The sequence below is a fragment of the Camelus bactrianus genome, chromosome 35 (assembly GCF_048773025.1).
Source record: "Camelus bactrianus isolate YW-2024 breed Bactrian camel chromosome 35, ASM4877302v1, whole genome shotgun sequence".
Lineage (NCBI taxonomy): Eukaryota > Metazoa > Chordata > Mammalia > Artiodactyla > Camelidae > Camelus > Camelus bactrianus.
Window position 1 is genome coordinate 20516002 of NC_133573.1, and position 15199 is coordinate 20531200.

At 43.7% G+C, this 15199-nt stretch overlaps 1 protein-coding gene and 1 pseudogene across 11 annotated transcripts in view; both read left to right on the forward strand.

The window, feature by feature from the left end:
* Positions 1 to 15199, forward strand: part of C35H10orf67 (chromosome 35 C10orf67 homolog) — a 105266-nt gene that overhangs the window by 53519 nt on the left and 36548 nt on the right. For all 11 annotated transcript variants that reach the window (XM_074358267.1, XM_074358270.1, XM_074358268.1 and 8 more), the window contains 2 exons: positions 10816 to 10875; positions 11530 to 11697. In XM_074358267.1, the coding sequence (XP_074214368.1) occupies positions 10816 to 10875; positions 11530 to 11697 (228 nt within the window). The remainder of the gene's footprint in view (positions 1 to 10815; positions 10876 to 11529; positions 11698 to 15199) is intronic.
* On the forward strand, positions 3 to 8527 carry LOC141576038 (paxillin pseudogene; annotated as a pseudogene).

Below are 15199 nucleotides of genomic sequence, written 5' to 3' on the forward strand. Positions count from 1 at the left end.
ATGTTAAACTGTCAGTTCGTCAGCAGTATTAGACAAGAAATTAAACTACTTAATCAGTGAGCTTGTGCCTAGGCTGTGAACAGACCCCACGGTCTCTGAATTGCTTTGCCTCTTTATTTGAACTGTAAGCGCTTGCCGGTGCTATTCTCCTGCCCATGGGGGAACCAATCGTGTTTTATTTTGTTGCCTAGAAATTTAGAAGTTGAGCACCACGCTTGTTGCCAAGCAGCGAGATCTTGCACCGCAAACCTCACAACTGCAAAGAGCGTTCAGCATGCTCAGAACTGGTTCGGGGGTTCACGGTTTCAGTAGAGGGAGTGTACTTAAGGTTCTTATGACTGGGTTTCCATGGCATGCCTTTGGGTCCAGCGAGACCTCTATTTGGCACCCCCATCCCCACCAAGGGAGTCTGTTGTCCCCTCAGAGGAAGGCTGACTTTGTGACTGTTTGGGCTTCCTTCGTTGCTCTAGTGCATTTTTCCAGAAATGGAGATTTGTGATTTTGACTAGATGGAGGAGTGGGAGAAGGTGGTGTTGACCAGAGTCATTGTGTAAAAATTAAAAGAACTTTCTCACTGAAGGGCTTTTGTTCCATGCTTGACTATTACTTTTTCAATACAGTTTATTTTCTGGCCTATTAAGAGCCTAGTTTAAAAAGTCAAAGAGCTTGAAGTAAACCACTAGGATCAGTAAATAGAGGTCAGTAGTAAAGTATGGAGCGGCTGTGTCCTTGGATTGGCTTTGAGGGAAGCATATAAAATAATTTTGAATCTTTTTGTGATTCCTACACTTAGTGGCTTTTATTTATCCTTTTTGTGTGTGTGTGTAAAACTGAGATATAATTGCCATATAACTTTATATTAGTTTCAGGAATGGAGCATAATGATTTGATATATGCATATATTGCAAAATGAACACTGCCATCAGTCTAGTAGTTAATATTCATCACCACACAAATGTATACAATTTTTTTCCTGATGAGAACTTTTAAGATTTATTCTCTTAGCGAGTTTCAAATATACAATACAGTATGGTTAACTGCAGTCACTGTGTTGTACATTGCATCCCCAGGACTTACTTATCTTTAAACTGGAAGTTTCTATCTTTTGACCACCTTTACCTGTTTTTCCCACCCCCTCCTTCATCCCCTGCCTCAGACAACCAACAATCTGTTCTCTGTATCTAGGGGTTTAGGGGCTTTTTGTTGTTATTGTTGTTGTTTTTAAAGATTCCACATAAAAGTGAGATCATACGTCACACGTATTTGCCTTTCTCTGTCTGACTTATTTCACTTAGCATGATGCCCTCCAGGTCCATCCATGTTGTTGCAAATGGCAAGACTGCCTTTTTATCCATGGCTGGATAATATTCCACTGTACAAATAAACCACATCTTCTTTATCCATACATCTATCAGTGGACTCTTAGGTTGCTTCCATGTCTTGACTATTGTAAATAATGGTTCAGTGAACATGGTGTGCATATATCTTTTCAAGTTAGTGTTTTGATTCCTTTGGATAAATACCCAGAAGTGGGATTGCTGGATCATATGGTAGTTCTCTTTTTAATTTTTTGAGAAACCTGTGTACTGTTTTCCATAGTGGCTACACCAATTTGCATTCCCACCAAGTGCACAGGGGTTCCCTTTCCTTCACATCTTTGCCGACATTTGTTACCACTTGCCTTTTTGACAATGGCGATTCTAACAATTGGGAAGTGATATCTCACTGTGGTTTTGATTTGCACTTTCCTGAAAATAAAAGTACCAGTTGACCATTTGAATATCTTCTTTGGAAAAATGTCTACTCAGGTCATCTGCCCATTTATTAATTGGGCTATTTGGATTTTTTTGCTATTGCGTTGTATGAGATCTTTATATATTTTGGATATTAACCCCTTATGACACATATGGCTTCCAAATGTTATCTCCCATTCTGTAGTTTGCCTTTTCATTCTGTTGATTGTTTCTTTTGCTGTGCAGAAGATTTCTAGTTTTATTTAGTCCCAATTTGTTTATTTTTTATTTTGTTACTTGTGTTTTAGGTGTCATATCCAAAAAAAAAAAAAAAAATCATTGCTGAGACCCATGTCAAAAAGCTTTTCCCCTGTTTTTCTTTAGGAGTTTTATGGCTTCCAGTCTTTAATTTAAGTCTTTAATCCATTTTGGGTTAATTTTTGTGAGAGGTGTCAGATACAGGGGTCTAGTTTCATTCTTTTAGATGGGACTATCCAGTTTTCCCAGCACTGATTAGTGAAGAGAGTGTCTTTTCTCCATTGAGTATTTTTGTCTGCCTTGTCAAATATTAGTGGTTCATATTCTTGATGCTGTTCCATTGATTTATGTCTCTGTTCTTAATGCTAGTACCATACTGTTTTGATTCTGTAGCTTTATAATATATTTGAAATCAGAAAGTGTGATTCCTCTAGCTTTATTCTTCTTTCTCAGGACTGCTTTGGTTTTCTGGGGTCTGTACGGTTCCATATACATTTTAGGATTGTTTTTTCTACTTCTGTAAAAAGTGTCATTGGAATCTTGATAAGGATTATATTGAATCTATAGGTGACTGAGTAGTATAGATATTTTAACAATATTGATTCTTCCAATCTATGAACACAAAGTTTCTTTCCATTTATTTGTGTGTTCTTCAATTTCTGTCATCAGTGTCTTTTCCAGTGTAGAGATTTTTTCACCCCCTTGGTTACACATATTCTTAAATATTTTATTGTTTTTGATGCTGTTATAAATGGGATTATTTTCTTTATTCTCTCTCAGATAATTCATTGTTAGTGTGTAGAAATGCTACTGACTTTTATCTGTAGATTTTGTATCCTAAACTTTCATTTATCATGAAGCTAACAAAAAAGAGTGTTCTCATCAGAAGAGTATCATAACTGAACTCTTATCCTTAACTGATTTTCCATCTACTTCATTCCAGTGCACCTTATTTCTAGGAAAAATCCAGACTTGAGATTGAAAGGAGTTGCAAATGTTACTCTAGCTTCTCATTTTGAGGGCACAGCACTGAGTTATCTCTGCAGTCAGCTTTGATCTCATAACAGGTTCCCTTGTTGCCTGGGTTCCCTCTGAGCCACACTTCAAGTCTGCCCAGTTCTATTATATGTAACATGGCAGTGTTTGGTCATTCAGCTAGAAAACTGATATTTTGATAACCCAGATATTTACTCTAATAAAATACATGTCTGAATTTCTGTGCCTAGGAACCATCACACATTTCCAGTGGGAATAGATAAATCCATGACCCAAGGCAAGGGTCTTTAGAGGTTATCCTATGTTCTACCATGGTATATTGGCTGTGGGGTCAGATAACTTGCCTCTTCAGTTCCTGTGTCTTCCAATCAAGATAGACTTAGTCAAGGGGCCTCATTTGCTCCTGGACCTGATTTAAGTAATAAGATTCTGACTTCAAGCTGATACTGTTACAGGATGAGATTTTTGCAGGCCTCCACCCCAGTTCTCTCATTCTTGTTCTACCTTGCTGGTTTTCCTCCTTTTGGAGTCTTCTAAATGTTGAGTTTCCTCCACTGAGTGTAGTGGGTTCTCTTGTATTTCTCTGTAGCCTCTTCCTTGGTGAGCTATCCATTCCACATCACTCGTATTCTTATGACTTCTAACTTTTTATTTCCAGTCCACACCTCTCCTTAGCATTCCAGCCTTACAATTCCATTTGCCAACTAAACATCCATATTTGGATGTTTCAGGCATCTTGAATTTGATTTCTTTCTTTCCCTTGCTGTTCATCACCATCACCACCATCAATTCATTCAAATAGAAAAATCTAGCTAATTACCTCTAAAATTACAGCTCATAATCCCATCTTCATCTTCATCACGCCCCTGTTTTCCCCGATCAAGCCACCAACATTTTTCACCTGGATTACCATAGTTATGACATCTTAACTATCTTTTCCCCTACAATCTTACTTCTCTCTTGTTTAACCTCCACTAGGAAACATCATCAACCAATAGGGTTTAATTGGCATATAGGGAACACTCCATACAACAGCAGAATGCTTTTTCTCCTGGTACCTATGGGACTCTCCCCGCAATAGACCACATTCTGGGCCATAAAATACACCTGAACACATTGTTAAAAACTATAATCTTGCAAAATAGATTTGCTGATGAAGATGGAATCAAACTACAAAAGATAAGGGAAAACACTTGGAAATTAAACAACAAGCTCCAAATAGTTCATCAGTTAAAAAGAAGTCCCTCTCTCTATATATATTTTTAGGTACAGAGAACTGAATGAAAAATAAAACATACCAAGCATGTTAGATATAGCTAGAAACGGTGCTGAGAGGGAAATCACTAAATACCTACAGCAGAGAAGAGGGAAAAGGTCTTAAATCAGTAACCTAAGTTCCTACCTCAAGAAGTCAGAAAAAGAAGAGGCGAAGGAAGAAAATAATAGAGATAATGGCAGAAATAAGTAAAGTTGAAAATACTGAAACAACAGAGAAAATCTATGAATAAAGATCTCATTTTTGAAAATAAATCAATAAAAATGATAAACTTCTAGCAAGACTAAAAAAGTATGGAAATAGATGGGGTAAAAGACACACATCTCCAATATTAAGAATGAAATGGGATATCACTATAGAAACTAAAGTCTTCAAAAGGATGCTCAGGGAAACTACAAACAACTTTATGCTCATAAATTTTACAACTTAGAAAAAAATGGAGCAATTCCTCAAAAAACAGTAACTACCAAAATTCAACCAAGATGAAATAGGTGATCTTAATAGTAAAAATAATAAAAAATTGAATCCATAATTTAAAAGCTCCTGAGAAAGAAATCTCTAGGTCTGGGTGGTTTCATTAGAGAATCTAGCAAACATTAAAGAGCAAACAGCAATTTTACAAAGCTGGAAGCAACTCCCATGTCATTAAACAGATAAATGGTTAAACTGTGATACATCCATACTACGCAACACTACTTAGCAGTAAAAAAGAATAGTCTAATGCTGCAGTTGCAGCCTGGACGAATCCAAAGAATTATGCTGAATGGAAAAAACAATCCCCAAAGATTACCTTTGTATGATTCATTCATATAACTCTTTTGAAAAGACAGAGTTTTAAAAATGAAGAATAAAATTGTGGTTGCCACGGTTAAGGATGGGGAGGGGGCACAATAAAGGAGGTGGATGTGGTTTTAAAAGGGCAACAGGGGAGATCCCTGTGGTGGTGGTACTCTTCTGTATCTTGACTGTGGTTACGGATAGAGAAACATACACAGATGATATCATTGCATAGAAGTACATGTATGAATGTATACTAGAAAAGTCTGAATAAGATTGGTGGATCATAATTGCCAGTATCCTAATTGTGATATTGTACTATAGTTTTACAAAATGTTACCTTTAGGGGAAACTGGGTAAAGAGCATCACAAGGTCTTGCTGTATTATTTCTTACAATCGCATGTGAATCTACAATTATTTCAAAAGAAAAGGCCATTTTAAAACATTGAAGTTTTTAAAATTTTATTTGTGAATAAGGGCAGACAAATTGGATACCTAGAGAAACAGTTTGACAGGTTCTTCAAAACTAAACATGCCACCACAATATAGAAACTGTGTCTTGGGTACCAGTCTTGTCAGATACGTGTTTTGTAACTATTTCCCCACCAGTTGTGCCTTTTATGTTCATTTTCTTAACACTGTGTTTTGATGAGAAAAAAAATTTTTTTTTACTTTAAAGTCTAATTTATCAATTGTTTTCTTTGATAGATATGGCTTTATGTATGTTTATAGTGTCTGGCATATAATGTGCACTCAGTAAATATATTTTTAATGAATAAGAGATAATTTATTAAATTTTTTTAGCAATTTCTTATAATTATATGGAGAAAATGATTTTAAACCATTATAATGGAGCTTAGTTATAACATCAGCCTTGAGTTAAAACTCACCAAGACCCTCTAAATACAGTCCCTCTTGGGCATCAGTTACTATCCTTCCTGTTTCCAAGATTTCATGAGACAGGGGACAGGCAGCGAGCACTATGCTGAACCGGTTCCCGGCGCCCCCAGCACGGCCATGGACGACCTGGATGCCCTGCTGGCAGACTTGGAGTCCACCACTTCCCACATCTCCAAACAGCCCGTGTTTTTGTCTGAGGAGACCCCCTACTCGTACCCAACTGGAAACCACACGTACCAGGAGATTGCTGTGCCACCCCTTGTCCCGCCTCCCCTGATCAGCGAGGCCCTCAATGGCACGATTCTTGACCCCTTAGACCATGGCAGCCCAGCACCTCCTGATTTGTCCATGAGTAGCCTCAGTCCCCGTCCTCTGTGTACAGCTCCAGCACCAAAACTTCCAGTGCCTACATCCCGCAGGATGGCATGGGCCCTCCGTGTTCCCGAGCCAGTGAGGAAGAGTACGTGTACAGCTTTCCCAACAAGCAGAAGTTGGCCAAGCTGTCACCCACCGTCATGAGCTCCTCCTTGGGCAGCAACCTTCCGGAACTCGACCGCCTGCTACTGGAGCTGAATGCAGTGCAGCATAACCCCCCGGGCTTCCCCACAGATGAGGCCAACTCAAGCCCCACCGCCTGGTGCTCTGAGCTCCCACTATGGCATCCCGGAGAATAACAGCCCGCTGCGGGGCAAAGCTGGGCCGCTGACCAAAGAGAGGCCCAAGCGGAACAGGGGCCGGGGCCTGGAGGACGTGTGGCCCAGTGTGGAGTCTGTTGGATGAGCTGGAGAGCTCTGTGCCCAGCCATGTCCCCACCATCACTGTGAACCAGGGTGAGATGGGCAGCCCCCAGCGAGTCACCTCCAGCCAGCAGCAGACATGCATCTCGGCCTCCTCTACCACCAGGGAGCTGGACAAGCTGATGGCCTCACTGTCAGATTTTAAGTTCATGGCCCAGGGGAAGATGGGTCCCCAGGGGGGCCCTCAAAGCCCGGGAGCCAACTCGACAGCATGCTGGGGAGCCAGCAGTCTGACCTGAACAAACAGGGAGTCGCCACAGTTGCCAAGGGAGTCTGCGGGGCCAGCAAGAAACCCGTTGCAGGGCAGGTCGTGACTGCCATGGGGAAAACATGGCGCCCAGAGCACTTCATCTGCACCCACTGCCAGGAGGAGATCAGGTCCCGGAACTTCTCTGAGCAGGATGGCCGGCCCTGCTGTGAAAAGGACTATCACAACCTCTTCTCTCTGCGCTGCTACTACTGCAGTGGGCCCACCCTGGATAAAGTGGTGGCAGCCCTTGACCGGACGTGGCACCTGGAGCACTTCTTCTGTGCCCAGTGTGGCGCCTTCTCCGGGCCTGAAGGGCTCCACGAGAAAGACGGCAAGGCCTACTGCTGCAAGGATTACTTCGACATGTTCGCGCCCAAGGGCGGCGGCGGCGCCCGGACCATCCTGGAGAACAACATCTCGGCCCTCGACACCCTCTGGCTTCCTGAGTACTTCGTGTGCCGGGACTGCTTCATGCCTGTCATCAACGGCAGCTTCTTCAAGCATGATGGGCAGCCCTACTGTGAGCCCTTGTGCTCCTGCCCTTCCAGCCTCTCCACGAGCAGTGGGGCTTACTGTGCTGTGGCTGCCAGAAGCCCATCCCGGGCCGCTGCATCACCGCCATGGCCAAGAAGTTCCACTTGGAGCACTTTGTCTGTGCCTTCTGCCTCAAACAGCTCAACAAGGGCACCTTCAAGGAGCAGAACGACAAGCCTTACTGTCAGAACTGCTTCCTCAGGCTCTTCTGCTAGGCGCCCTCATCCCTTCCTTGCACTCCCGTCCCCGGCCCAGCCTCCCAACTGCTACTGGGACCCAGAGGCCCGGGGTTGGAGGGGCAAATCCGACCGAAACTGGAACCACATCCTTGGCTGCTGCAGGATGGCATGAGGACCCTGAGGGGTCCTGCCTGTTTTTGTCACCTGCTGCCAGAGCCTCTGGGCCTCCCTCCTCCTCCTGCAGCTCTCCCCAGGATGCCAGCTCTTCACCCTCCCCAGAGGCAGAGGCTGGAGGGTCCTACCCCACCCTGCATGTGTCCCCACCAACCCACCTGGCCATGTCAGAACCCCACACTGGGGCCATCCCTTCCTCGTGTTTTGGCAGTAGAGCCAGCGGGGAGGGCAGGCAGGGTCACATGGGGGCCCCTTTTCATCCATATTCTCCCCTTTCAACCTAATTCTTGTTTTGAAAGTATTGGGGGACTAAGCTCCCTCCAGACAATGCCAGCATCCATCTGTCCATCCAAGGGTGGGTGGGCCCAGGGGCCACAGAAGGTTCCTTGTGCTCCTGCTCTTCCAGCCTCCCCAGGCCTGGGTGACTGCCCCCACCCCCCATACCTGCTCTGGATCTACTGAGAAGGGCCTCTCTCCAGCACTAATGTTTTATAGTCACTTCCTCTGTCCCCGGGGACGGCGTGAGGTGGGGACATTCACCCCGTGCCTGGACACTGTACAGACTTTGATAGATTTCTACACTGAGACTTGAATTCATATCTTCTGAGTTGTTTTGACTTCTCTATACAAAAATGATTTTGAAGATTTTAAAGACGTTTCCTTTTGTATTCTTCCCCAGTGTCCACCACCACTGGTCCTGTGGGTGACGGTGGCTGTGGTAAATGGGGTTTGCCTTGTACTGAGGGCTTGGGGCGGGGAAGCAATTTGTATTTTATTTTTTCTTAGCATGAACGGGTGAAGTGGGAGCAGCTCTGCGACTCCCCTTCCTTAACTTCACAGCTCACCAGGACTCTTTATAAACTGCTGTATTCTGAAAAACAAAACAAACAAACAAAAAAAACTCTTCCTTACTGCCCAGGCCAGCAAACTCTTCACTGAAACTGGCCTTAAGGGTGTCTTGCCCTTTGGGGCCCAGAATTCTGAACCCCATCCATCCTGTTCCTGAGGGAGGAGAAGAGGGAAGTACACTTTGGGGGTGCTGCTTCCAAGTAATTCATTAGGAGTGTCCACTCCCCTGTGAACTTTCTGGCAACAAAGAGAACATTCTCAGCCTCCTCACTGCTTCTCTGGAGCTCTTTCTTTTGCCTTCTCAGGGACTGGTATCTGATTTTGACTGTTAGCCTTGTTGATTCCACTGAGTGCATCATGTCCCCAAATTTCCTGCCCTCCCTGGAGTCTGGAGGCCTGGGGGAAAGAGCCCAGGTTGTTGCAAGGGGGCCTGATAGGACTCTGGGCAGAGAGACAGGATCCTGCTGAGACAGCAGGAAGCCCCCAGAGTGCTCTTCCCCGAGGATGAAACAGACAGGGCTGGGGTTCCAGATACAGCAGAGGCTGAGTGTGCTGTGGTCCTGAAGAGGGTCCCTCCTTGGTGGCAGGGCTGGGAGCAGCCGGGGTCTGGGAAGGTCAGCCAGGACCCTCCCCCTACAGGTCTGATGTCTCCACTTCCACCCATAGGCCTTACTGGTCTGTTTATAGTGACCTGCCCAGGCCCCTCCCCTAGGGGGCGTGGGGTTTCAGAGGTCCACCTGCTGGGTCAGTGGTTATTTGATGATTTGATTTTTTTTTTTTCCCTCTGTAAACTTATAACCTGGCTTTCCCCCCATTTCAATTCCTGTGATTTATGCCAATAAAGTTTGCCATTATTTTCACCTTTAAAAAAAAAAAGAAAGATTTCATGAGACAGACCTGCTTTCTGTTGAATTCTGCTCTATATTAGTAGGTGAGAGAGAGGTTTGAAAATCTGTTGTAGTTGTTGTTCAGATACCAATGAAATGAATGGTTAGATGTATTTCTCATCATTGTTTAATTTCATAATAAGATCAGCCAGAATTAAAATCACTAGCATTACTCATAAATTTATATTATGAAAAAAAACTTAATATTATTGAAACATGCGTTAATTTTTTTTTTTTTGCCATTTGCAACAACATAGATGGGCTTTGAGGAAATTATGCTAAGTGAAATAAGTCAGACAGAGAAAACTAGACACCATATGATCTCATATAGGTGGATTAAAAAAAACAAAACCCAAACTCATAGATACAGAGAACAGATTCACAGTTGCCAGAGGTGTGAGGTGGGGGATTAAATGGGTAAAGGTGTTCAGAAGGCACAAATTTATAGTAATAAAATAAATAAGCTAGGGGAATATAATGTACAACATGGTGACTGTAGTTAATAATGCTGTATTGCTTATTTGAAAGCTGCTAAGAGAGTAGAAATTCCCAATATAAGAAAAAATTATAACAAGTATAATGATAGGTGTTAGCTAGACTCATTGTGATCATTTTGTAATATATGCAAATATTGAATCATTATGTTGTATACCTGTTACATGTCAATAACATCTCAATTTAAATATATATCAAAATGTGTATACACACACACACACACACACACACACACACACATTGATAAAATGCCTTTTATGCCTGGAAATTAGAATTAACTTTTTAAGCTAAAATTTTGTTCATTACATTATTGAAGTTTGGCTACTATCTGAAATTTCTCCAAAAATATCTTAAAAGGCCTGGGATTTATAGCTATTATAATAATACATGAAACAAATTATTACCTCATAAGCAAAGAATGCATGTTTTCGTATAATGCCTGTTATGCTTAAAGAAATAAACACATGCCAATGACTTTAAATATTTACAATTTTATCTATTCCTGTTCACTTATAAGTACTTTTTTCCTGGGTACAAATTTATTTTCTCTTCTAATTCATATTCAAGATTATAACTTATATTCCCATAATAGTTTTGGCAGTGAAATGTTAAAGTGCTATTCTTTCATTGCTTAAAGAAGTTTTACTGAAAAGCCTCTTTTTTAATCTTTGCAAATGATAACAAATGATATGGGTCTTTAATCTCACAGGTTAATAAACAGAAAGAGGACATTGAAATGAGAAGAAAGTTTGATGCCACAGGCACCAAGGTTTGCTTTTAAGTTCTTTTTTTTTTTTTTTCTTTTTTATTCTGTTCAGCTTTGATTTGGGCATCTGGGTTGAAAAAATTGAACATACCACCCCGAGGCTTTTCACTTTCCAACATCTTAGTTTGAAGGAGAAAATGCTTAAAAGTGAGGCAAGAAGGGTGAATGGGTGACCAGGAGGCTAATGGTGGAGAGCAGTGAGGAGAGAGTGAGTGGAAGGTGCCATCTGATGTGCCAGATCTTAGGCTCAGTGCCCTGTCCCTTCAGACTCCTGTCCCTTCATTCCTACCTGCTGCTCTCCTGCCTCCTTATAAAGAAGATACACACCTCAAGCTACACCTCATCCCACTCCATGAAGACCCCCACCTTTCCAGGTGCTTCCAGGAAATACTGATCTGTTGGCATGTTCTTAGAACAGGAGCATCAGTGGGAGAAGCAGAAAAACAGGCCCCTCCAGCAAATTATATCAGGCCAAGTGGGTGGGGGGTGGTGGAAGGGGAACGGTGGGCCTGGGAGCAAGAATAGATCCAGGCCCTTTGGGGCTGAAAACTTCAGCCCTGGGATTCTAGTTCAGGAGAGGAGGGCAAGGGAGGCAAAGGGAGGGGCATGGACCTGAAGCATGAAACGAGGATAACAGAATGGTTTCTTTTGTGCCAGGGCATCAGAGAAACACTCAAGGGGAAAGAAACCACTTTGTCCCCGCAGCCCTCACAGCCCAAGAGTGCAGGTGTTTCGAGGCCACATTCTTCCTCCATCAGTTTATTGCATTTTAAGACCAAACGAGTCAAGAGTCCAATGAAGCCTTTAAAGGAAGAGCAGCCCACGGTAAGACCCACTCACAGGATGATGCCCTGTGACACTTCCTTCATCTGCAGAGAGGCCACTGTGCTGCTGCAGCCTCCACACCCCTCCTCCTGTCCAGCATGGAGCCCACAGCCTCCAACCCCCCACTCCCCCCGGCTCCCTCTGCACGCAGCTGGGCAGGGGCTCTGGCTGCTCTTCCCTGCAACGGCGTGTCCTTTTCAGTCCCCTCACCCAGGAAGATGCCACCATTATCCTTAGCTTGGTGGTTTATTTCACCGAGTCACTAAGCCTTCGTGGCTCTCTATTAAATTAGCAAGATGGAGAAGCCACATTGCAAGCACTTTCTGGGATGTATCACCCCTAATTCATTACTGCCCAGTATCTATCAGAAGCTTCCTGAAGATTCCTTGAAGGACATGCATGTGTACAGTCCATTTGCTCATGGCCTGTTCTAAATCTACAGAGGATTAACTTGTACTGTCAGGGACATGTGTGCATGAATTATATGGTATTGCTCTCCTTGCCCCACTTGCCTCCAAATAATCAGAATCCCTTCTGCCTGACTGCAGTGGTCCCGCTGGTCTGCATTAAAGGCATGTTAAGAAGCAGATCTGTGACGTTCAACTCAGTGTTGGCTTATTGTGTGGACAGTGCAAAGATGCTGCTAACTGCATTACTCGATCCTCCTTTATAAGGAGCCGGTGGGGAAACTTTCTTCTGCAGTTAGTTATGGGAAGAGTTGCACTTCTCTGAGCAGTTGACACGTCCAGCAGGCACTGTGAATCATGCAGCCAGTCCAAGGTCCTTTTCCACGCTGACTTTCAGAAAGTTTAGAGGCCGGTTGGTGACACACACAGCCAAGGTACAGCCCTTCCTGGAATGAGTCCGTCTGTCCACTAGCACATTTTGTTTTCCCTTATGCCTTTGTGTTGTTTCCACGTGTCCCCATGTTCTTCCTCCTTCCCCCGCAGGGGGCAGATCTGCCTCTCCAACATTTAGGGCAGGAGAGCAGAGCAGAATCTTGCTCGCTGTGTCATCCTCACTCCAAACAGGGGTGAGAAAAGATCTGGTCCTCTCACTGACTCCTCAGGCAGGTGCTCATTGCTGGAACCCAGCTTAGGAGGCGGAGAGCAGGCAGAGGAAGGCCAGGGTGTTATATCACTGCAGGTCACCCCACTGGGGAGAAAAGGCATTCTTCTCTGAAATCACTTACACTTTGCAGAAAGTTAGGAAGTATCAACAACTGGAAAACAATGTCATTTCCCAAAGAGGAGAGAATGACATTTGGGGACTACAGTGTATGACTCCACCAGTGACTGGGTCCTAGATGTAAGATGTTTAGAATCCAGGTTTGGGAAGTTGGGTTTTTTGGTTTTTGGGGTTTTTTGTTTGTTTGTTTGTTTGTTTTTGATGGGGAGAGGCCCATGAGAAAACAAAAAGCAAAACAAAAAGCAACCCCCTGGGCTGAGTGTGAGGTGCTGCCTGCTGACCTTGGTGGGGGCCCAGCCTTACTGGGTGAGGGGATCTGGTCCAATCCTGAGCCTAAAGGAGCCTGTGGTGGAGGTGATGTCCTGTTCCGGAAAGCTCTGTCAGCTGCCATGAAATCAGGTCGTGTGCAGGGGTCTGTGGTCCAAGGCTCTGAGAGGATGGCGGGGAGGATTGCAGAGCAGGGTCAGCAACTGATGGGGACAGAGCAACGGAGCCTCCACCCTGAGCTCACGGCAGCCAGGGGAGATGCCCGGTCCTCACTGCAGGCCCAGGGCAGAAACTAAACCCTAGAATTGCAGATTAGAAACTCCAGTGGCCCCAACGGACAGCTCAAAATTGAGCTTCCAAAGTCACAGCCATGAGGGGCAGAAATACCACCCCTGACGGAAAAGGCACCAGCAAGGGGAGACAGGGGCAGACAGGGTCTCTGAGAGGGTATCATCTCAGTAGGATTTTCCCTTCATGTCACAGCCTTTCCTTCTGACCAGAATGATTGCTACGTAGATGTTTCCAAAGCTTTAACAGTCCATTTTGTTCAGCAGGAGAGACTCTGAAGTTAATGTGTAACAGTAAGTTAAAACTGGGTGGGGGTGGGGAGGGGAGAGATGACGTAAGCTGGTGTTTACATTTTCATGGGAATTGACTCGATTTTAAAGAGAAGTATATTTTTCTAGCTCCCCGTTACTGCTCTCATATACACCTTTGCGAGGAATAATCCTGTTACTCTTAATAATCCTGTTTGTCCCTTCCATCACTTCCGTGCATGCTGTATTCCTTATCACAGATGAAGTCTGCGTGTATGCACTCTGGTTATCATTTCCCTGCTTCTCTCTCTTAAATATTTTATTATGTCAAGGTAGTTGGACTTAAAAATAGTCTCTGAAGGGTTTTATCATCTTTACTGCGTGTAAATGACCAAACGGAGAGCTTGCTGCAGGAACTTTTTTACATCAGTCATTTACCTTATCTAATTAGTCATACTTATTTTTTGAAATCTGTGTCATTTGGTGGGAACGGCACCACGTGCTTCACACGGTGCGCACACAGCGATAAACTGAGTGTTTAGCCAGTCTGAAAAGCCCGGTAGGAACATTGCTGTCTGATTCCTATTTATGAAAGATTTCACAACATGAGATTTGTATTTGGACAGCGTTTTGGTGTAAAGTTTATTTTTTGATAGCTCTGAAACATTTCAAATACTGAGGTTTCACGTAACAAGGTTACATTGGATTCCCAGGTTTTTCCCCTCCCCGCTCCAAGGTAATTAGTTAATTAAGGTTGCACCCAGTAAATGCTCCCCTAGAAGACTTCTGAGCTTTCACGGGGTAACCTGTCGATGCTGATGGGACATATGGTGCGTGCTTAGATCTGCAGAAAGCATCAGGGTCCTTCTGTGTGGGAAATGGGACACGGGACAAAGTCAGTGGTACTCCCATTCTTCAACTTCACTCCACACACAGCCATCTGTACATCGTAAAAAACTTTAATAAAAACTCTAGAACGTGTTCTTTTGGCATTCAAGAATTGTGAGGTGAAATATTCTGCGGTTGTTTTGCGGTTATGGCCGTAGTCACCCTGCAAGCTAGTAATTTTTTAAAAATTATTACTACTATAGGATATAGAACTATGATGGTACATAGTGCTAGAGGCCAGGTGGGTGAGAGGAAAATCTTTCCCACCCCTTTCCTATACATCCCTTTCCCCTGATTGGTTTGCCTGTGAAGTTGAAAATAAGCTCCATCAGAGAAAAAATTAATATAGTCCGTTCATTGTTTCATTATATCATTATTTTTCCCCTGGGCTTGGTTGATAAAGCAGGCAGTTCATAGCTCTTCAGAGCTACGTGGGAAAGCCAGCATTTTGCTCCTTGTCGATCTTGCCCCCTCCCCCCGGGTGGTGGAATAACCCAGAGCTAAGATGTGATGGTCTTCAGGGGCTGCCAAAGAATATTTACTGTATTTTAACAGATTATGTTGACCCAAAAGAATTTTCTTTACCATACTGGATCTTTGTTTCCTAACATGAACAACTTTAA